Source organism: Aphelocoma coerulescens, unplaced genomic scaffold (genome assembly GCF_041296385.1).
Source record: "Aphelocoma coerulescens isolate FSJ_1873_10779 unplaced genomic scaffold, UR_Acoe_1.0 HiC_scaffold_107, whole genome shotgun sequence".
Classification (NCBI taxonomy): domain Eukaryota; kingdom Metazoa; phylum Chordata; class Aves; order Passeriformes; family Corvidae; genus Aphelocoma; species Aphelocoma coerulescens.
In genome coordinates, this window is record NW_027183468.1 from 873,682 (window position 1) to 881,404 (window position 7,723).

The following is a 7,723-nucleotide window of genomic DNA, read 5'->3' on the forward strand; positions in this document are numbered from 1 at the left end:
TCAGCCAAAGAATTCCCTTTCTGAGTGGAGAAGGTAAGTCTCTGGACTGCAACCTGGCATTTAACAGCACAGCTGAGGAGGGTGTGTGCTTGTGTTAAAGCCCCTCTTTTTACCCTTCCTGAGGCACTTTGTAAAGTGAGTGAGGATGCTTTTAGAGATGAGACTGGTGTTTAACTTCCCCAAAGTAAAATTGCAGTAACAGCTGCACTGCCAAGGGGGATCGTGGCCACTTACAGAGAAATACCAGTTTCTCTGCTCACTATAAAGGGAGATTTTTGAAGATCCTCTAAGGCAGGGTGATGTCTAAACACTGATACTGTAGGGAAGCTGGGGAAAATGGGAATTCCTGTGAATTCCTCAGGCTTACAAGGAAAAACCCATCATCTCCTGTGTCTCTTTGCCTTCTCTGCTGTTGGCATGAATGCTTTATGGTATAGCTATATGGTATAGCTCTGTGCCCCCAAGCCTCACCTGCCTCAAAGGACCCCCAGACATCCTGCAGCTGCAGTGATGATAACACTGGGGCAGAGCAGGTGCCCTTTAGTCTCTGGATCCCAACTCCTGCATCATCTTTCCCTCTCCTGCAAGTTGTCTGAAAAAGAGATGTTTCATTATTTGGTTTCTGTAGTTTCAGGCCTCTCCTCTGGTTCCCAGGCTTCCACTGAATCACAGAATCCCTTGAACAGGCAGTTCAGATGTAATTAGAAGCTTTTCAGCTCTCCCTGATTCTGCCTGGCTTCTGCTCAATGCCACACACATTGATTTATCACATACTATAGCACAGCACCTGTTTGGTATCAGTACATCCAGAACTAGTTTCCCAAACTCTCTGGTTTCTTTAAACCATGCAGGAAGCCCAGCACAATGCATAGACAGGAAAGAAGAGCCTAGGCTGATCAGAGCTTTGAAGCCACAGACACCTTGTCCCTGTAGCAAGGGCAGCAGGACACATGTTGCAGATGAACTGCTTTTATGAGGCTGCTAGAGCCAATAAGGTTGTAAGAAATGACTGTACGTGAGTGAAGATCATCTAGTGCTGTTCTGCTCAATAGAGAGACAAAACTAGAGACAAATGCTCTGGATTCCCTTTCTGCTTTAGATCTTGTTCAAGCAGCTGCCTCCTCTCAGGGGCCTATTCCCTCATCTGTATGTGGGAGTGTTTCCCTGTCCCCCAGAGGATGCTGTGGTTTCTAAACATGAAAAGCATCTGCTATAAAGAAAAATCTCCTGGAAGGGTAGAAGCAAATAGAAAGGGTAATAGAGATGGATGAACTTCTGGGGCTGAAAAATGTGAAATGCAGCAGAAGCAGGAGGAGGTCTGTGGCCACTTGAGGTTGTTTTTCCTTGTCTCCCTCCCTTGCTGGACAGGAGGTGCTATGAGCATTCAGGGATTCTTTGTTGGCATAGCAAAGTCTCCAGAAGGCAGCTGGGGAGAAATACCACTCCTTCCACCCAGTGTTCTAAAGCTCTGGGCTACATGGTACAACAAAGTTATCAAGAGTTGCTCTGTTACATAACACAACTCCCGAATGTGAGATGGGGTTAGAGGCTGGTAACACCAGGGGGGTTCCCTTGGAGTCCCTAGGGATCACTTTCTCTGCCGCTCCTTCCTCGGCAGCGGGGGTCTCCTCATGCTCTTTCCCTGCCCCAGTGTGGGAGGCTGAGCCTGCTGGAGCGTGTCTATCTGCCGTAGAGTCTCTTTCAGCATCTGTGCATCCCTGCACAGCTCCTTTAGATGCTGCTGTCCCCTAAATCCAGGCAGACCGGGCTGCATTTGCCTGCTGCCAGTGTGAGGGGAAGAAAGAGCAAGAGTTCATTAGGGCTTGACCTGAAATGATGTTTTGGCGTTTCTGCTTCTTCTCACAGCTTTGGCAGGTGAGCAGCATCTCTGTCCCTGCCGCCTGCTGGCCCTTGGAATGCACACATGAGCCCAGGTATCACTTCTGGTGAACCCAAATGGCTGCGTCAGTTTGAAAGGGCGGCTGTTGTTTCACTGTTACCTTTCTAGGCTGGTTACAGCTCCTCCTGCCTGTACTACAGCCTGTGCTTGAAGACACAGAACTACCGTCCTGGAGAAAAGGCATCAAAAGCTTGACAAAGGCTGAAGAGAACACTCTGATTACCCCTTTTCCCAAGAGGGTTCTTTAGCTGAAGTTGCTAAACAGGACCAGACTTGACACCCCGGCATGGGTTTGTGGTTGTTTTATTTCTCGAGCCCTCAGTCCTGCATGGGACTCGGTAATCGGGTGCTGCAGAGGCTCTGGCAAGGCATCAAAGACGCCTGCCCCGCACCCAAGGGTGGCGCAAGATCTCCTCCAGCGCTGGCCTGTCCGCAGGGTGCTTGGACAAACACCAGCGGATCAGATGTTGGCACTCTGGGGAGAGAAACCAGAAAGCGCCGGTCACTTGCAGAAGGCTCCTGCCCAGCTGCTCCCGGCGCCTCCAGGGCCCGGGCTATGCTGCGTGTGCTCAGAGCTGTGCCAGCCTCCTGGCTGACTCTGCCCTTTGCGGGACAGTGGCACGGCAGGACACGCGCCACCTCCTTCAGCCAAGCAGGCCACACCGACCACGTCGTCACGGGCTGCCTCCTGCGGCCAGCTCTTGAGGGCAGATGGGCCTCCCGCGCAGCTGCGTGAGGGCCACGCTGGGCTGCGCGGTGCCATCTGCCAAAGCCTGCCTTCTTGAGGCCAGACACCAACCTGGAGAGACCTGCTGCCAGAAGAAGAGCTGCCCCGACACGATGTCACGGTCCTCCTGGAAGGGCATGTTCCCGCAGACCATGACGTACAGCAGCACACCCAGGGACCAGATGGTTGCCGAATGGCCGTGGTAGCAGCCAAGGCAGATCCACTCGGGTGGGCTGTACATGTGTGTTCCTAGGGGAGACAGGTGGCGCTGTCCAGGTGCAGGCTGCTGGCTTCCAGAGCCTGGTGCCAGCCTCCTGGCGGAAGCAGGGGCTGCACCGGTGGCCACAACTTCCCCCCGAGGCCACCGGGCGTTCCCCAGCCAATTGGCCAAAGCCAAGAAACCGTTCTGCAAGGCAAACAAGGCCAGCGGAGCAGCCCAAGCCCTTGCGGGCCTGCCAAGCCGAGCGGCCGGGGCCTGGCTTTGGCAGCCCCCCTCTGTGGGCAGGGCTGGCAGCTGGCTCCTGGGGCACAGCATCTGCCCCGTGCCAAAGGGCAGCCGGCAGCCGGCTGAATGCCGCAGCCCACAGCCCAGGAGGGAATGGGGCCGTGCAGTGCCTGGCACTGGGAGCAGGGCCTGGCCTGTGGGCTCACCGGCAAATCGCGTGAAGGCCTGCTCCTGGAGGAAGGTGCCGCAACCGAAGTCGATGAGCTTCAGGTCGCCGCTCTCCGGGTCCACGAGGAGATTCTCTGGCTTGATGTCCCGGTGCAGGACGCCGCAGGCGGTGCAGTGCCGCACGGCCTCCAGCACCTGGCAGAAAAGCCAGCGCGCCATCTCCTCGCACAGGAACCCCTGCTCCAGCAGGAAGGCCAGGAGATCCTGCGATGGCTCCGGACGCTCCATCACCAGCAGGAAGCTGTCAGGCAGCTCAAACCAGTCGAGGAGCTGGATGATGTTGTGGCAGCCAGAGCCCACCTTCTCCATGAGCACGATCTCCATGGGAACACGGGTGCCGTCGGGCTGTGAGGAGGAGACAGTGCCTCCAGCAGGCCTGATACTGCCCTGTGGCTCCGCTGCCTCGTGCCTGGGATGCCCCAGTGCCCCCTTGGGCAGCCTCCCTGGTGCTTGGGCTTCCTCCCGCCCAGGGGATGCTTGGGGGGTGCCCCCCTGCCCGGCCCCATCACCAGTGTTTGGCATCCCCGGGCCCGCGATGCTCCGGCTCGCACGCTGAGCCCACGCCCGCTCCCCCCGCCCTGCGCCGCCTCCCGCCCTGGGGCCCCGGCCTTATCCCTGCCCGCCACGCCCCGCTCTGTCGCGGTGGCCCCGCTCACTCACCAGCTCGTACCACCGCAGGACGCTCTCCCGGGCCACGCGTTTGATGGCCACCTGCAAGCCCACGAGAGACGGGGCTGAGCTCAAGCCCTGCCCCGCCCCGCCCCTGGCCCTCCTCCCGCGCCCCGCCGTCTCGGCCACTTTACCGGACTCCCGTCTGAGAGGCGGATGCCCGAGAAAACGGTGCCGAAGCCACCGCTGCCCAGCTGAGGGCCCAGCTGGTACAGCTCCTGCAGCTTCTTCTTTTGCCCTGCGACCGAGACCGAGCCATCAGCCTTGCGCCCAGGGCCCCCCCGGCCAAGTGCCCGCGAGTAAAGCGAGCCGAGCCACCGCGGGCCACGTTGCTCTGACCTGCTTCCTGCTGCGCGCCGGGCAGCGGCCACCGCCTTGCAGCCGTCGGGCAGGGGAGCGGCAGAGCTGGGGCAGGGGAGCGCGCAGAGGCGGCTGCAGGAGCCGGAGGGCAGCGGGGCAGGGCGTCACCGTCGCTGTCCCCGGCGTCGTGGGCTGGACTCTGCTGTTGAGGACTGCCGGGGCTACAGCCCGAGGACTCGCACAGGGGGGTGTCAGGAGCAGCTGCAAACCAGGGAGGGGTTTTTTGAAGCCGTGGCATCAGAAGCACTGGAAACAGCCAGAGACTCTGCTGCTCTCAAGGGCCCTGGCCTGGCCTGTGGATGCCCCTCAAGAGCCCCGAGGGAGCCTCAGACAGCTCCTCAGAAGATCTCACCTGCTACCAGAAAGGCCTTCCTGGTAGTCGGTGGCCGTCTTGGAGCAGCTTCCTGGAGATGGAGGAACCTCCTGGGTCTCTTGAGGGTCATCTCTGCCACCAGGCACGGGCTGTTGCCAGCTGGCACAGCCGGCACAGCGTCCTGGGAGCTGTGGGCCGGCAACTGCTGGCTCCAGCTCACTTGCTGCTCCGCCACCTGCTCCTGAGAAGGCTCCCCTGGATCGGGCTGGGCTCCCACTTGGACTTCTGGGCTTTCCCTGGCCACGTCAGTTGTCAGGGTTGCGCCCGTATTGTTGAAGTCCGTGAGTCCAAGGGAGCTGGGAGACCTGTCCACAGGCTCTGCACCTTCTGCAGGCTGACAGGTCTCACTGAGCGTCTGCGGGGGATAGAAGCTGTCAGAGATAGCGGAGGCTCGTGGCAGGATGGAGGATCTCTGACAGCCTGAGCTTCTTGCCTGGATGGTGGGTCCCTCATGGTGTGCCGTCCTTGCAAGGGTTGAGGCTCTCCCAGGGATGGATAATCTTGCTGGGAGCGGCCTCTTGAAGGGATGGAGGCTCCTGGAGGAGCTGGACGAGCCACAGCAGGGCAGGTGGCCTCGCTTCACCAGCTCCTCCAGTTCTTTCCACAATGCCTGCCACATCCCAGAGCAGAGCGGCACCCATGTCCCATTGCGAGCCCAGAGCAGCAGCATCAGTTCCTGCAGCTCCTGGGCCACTGCCACGCAGGGGCCGCAGCTGCAGGGGCTGTCCAGAGGGCTCGCGGGAGCACGTGGCCGCTTGCGAGGGGTCACCCGAGGCCTGGAGGACCTGGGAGCCACAGGGGCTCCTCGCTTCCTCCGTGAGCCTCTGGGCTGCACCCCCGGGCGCTTGCGCCTCTTCGATGTCCGTGCCTGCCGCCTCCGTGGTTGCCAGTGGCCAACGGCCCACCAGACAGCCACAGTGGCCAGCAGCAGGACAAGCACAATCACCAGGACGCCACCGTCACACATGGCTCCGGCGCGTCCCATCGCGACTGCACTGGCAGCTGCAGGTGCTGGCAGTGTTACATAGCGACTGCGCGGTGATGTCACAGTGCTGTGGGCCAGGACAGCCGGGTGACATCCCAGCCCTGCCTCTCGCCAGCGCTCAGCCCCTTTGTGCCGTCACAGCCCTGTGCCCACCTCAGCGCTCTCCAGTGCCACAGGAGGAAGAAAGGGACTCCCTGTGGGCACTTGAGGGCCCTCTGGAGCAGAGTGGGTGGAAGATTCTTGTCTAAGTAGGACATAGGGATGAGGAGGGGAACAATGGTGGTGTCACCTCCTTGCTTGCAGAGCATGGGACATGGATTGCCCAATGGGACACTGTAAAGTCCTTGGGGAGAGCAAGCCCTGCTCAGCAACATCCAAACCACCCACATGCTATCCACCGCATTCCCATCCTGAATCCAAATCCAACTCTGTCCCACTTCCTGGGAAGAAAATGGATCCTATCCCATTGAAAACCAGTACATCAGCCAGTTCTTCACCCAGCACACCCTGTCCCTGCTCATCTCACATCTGGACACCTGCTCCAGAAGGATTCTGTGAGGGACAGGATCAAAACTCCTCTTAAAATCCTGAAATACAACCTGCAATGCCTTCCCATCACCCATGAGACAGGTGACCTTATGGCAGCAGGATAATCAATCAGTTAGACCAGAATTTCCCTCTGTTATCTCACGCTGCCCACGGCTGACACTGGCACTGTCCTTCCCATCACTTCCCAGTAGTGCCAAGCATGACCTTCTCCACCATTTTTCCTGCTATCAAGATTAGATTAAGAGGGCTGGAGTTTCCTGGAAAGTCCAAGCACTTGCTGTCAAGTCGCATACAGCTGGAGAGCATTGAGCCAGCATGGACCTCCTTGGGCTTTCAGGAGCTTGGGTAGATGATTTAGGGGGTTCCTTCTGGGACATACTGGGATGAATCCCATCCAATGCCACAGCCTCATGGATATTGTTCTGGTCCAAGCTGTCCCCAGCAATCCCAAATGGAAGATCACTGTCCCTCGCACCACTCTGCCTCCTCCATTGGACACCCTTCAGCACCCAGAGAAGCTGGTGGTACTTGGCAGAGCCAGGGTCTGTGGGACAAGGACACTGGCAACAGCTAAAAGCAGAGAGGATGCCCAGAGAGCCCAATTCCCACAGGATTCTGCCATCTTGAGGGGGTCAGCCTGTCCTGAGAAGATGCTTGCCATGGCTTTGGGCATTGCAGTCCTGCTGGCCCTGGTGGGCTGCACAGCTGTGGAGGGCTGAGCTGAGTGTCCGCCACCCACGAAAAGCTGGGAGAAAGACTGCGGACAGGACGTGGGATCCCAGTGACCTCCCGCCCCCAGTGCAAACATGGTGGCCACACCTGTCCTTCCAGTGGCCCCGTAACAACTGGTCTTCCAGTTGCTTCAGTGCCTGGAGGGACCCCTCAATCCCGACAAGGTGCCAAACCCCAGCGTCCTGCCATGGACCTGTCTGGGGGTCTCCACTGAGAGTCCATCCATAAGCAGCTGCTCCAGGAGGTCAAAGAGGAGGCAGTGAGGAGAGCCCAGCAAGGCAGGGAGGGGAGGAGATGAGGGGCTGGGAAGGGAAAGGGAGGACCACGCACTTGGTCTCAGAGGACCAGGCACTGCAGGCTCGGCACTGCTGGCTCTCAGGGTGCCCTGGATGGGCAAGGTGGTGCCAGGTGCCATCCCACCATGTTCCCCGGCTGTTCTCTTGTCCTCACAGCCATGACCTTGGGACAGATGGCTCTGCACATCCTTGTCCTCCTCTTCTGCCAACACAGTTCAGGGAAAATACTTCCACTACTCCACCTCAGTAAGGGTCCCAGGTGGCTCCATGCTGCTCAGGGTGCTGGAGGTGGTGGCAGAGGAGAACCCTGAAACCTTTAGGTGAGAGCCAGAGGGGCTGTGGCAGTGGGGTTGGGCATCCCACCACCCAGCCTGGAGCCCACTCCATCTTCCTGGCTACTTCCAAACGTCCTGGGGCCCCATGGTTGTGGTCTCCATCCACGAGCTGGCTTCCAGCATG

The 7,723-nt window shown here is 59.0% G+C and overlaps 1 protein-coding gene across 1 annotated transcript; it reads right to left on the reverse strand.

Annotated features, from left to right (window-relative positions):
- Nucleotides 1-2,271: 2,271 nt before the first annotated feature.
- LOC138100565 (serine/threonine-protein kinase pim-1-like) lies at nucleotides 2,272-3,997 on the reverse strand. Its single transcript, XM_068998431.1, has 4 exons — nucleotides 3,961-3,997; nucleotides 3,279-3,645; nucleotides 2,700-2,876; nucleotides 2,272-2,375 (listed from the first exon to the last, which is right to left on the reverse strand). Exons 2-4 carry the CDS (start codon nucleotides 3,622-3,624, stop codon nucleotides 2,272-2,274), a joined length of 627 nt encoding a protein of 208 aa, XP_068854532.1. The 5' UTR covers nucleotides 3,625-3,645; nucleotides 3,961-3,997.
- Between the last annotated feature and the right edge of the window lie 3,726 nt (nucleotides 3,998-7,723).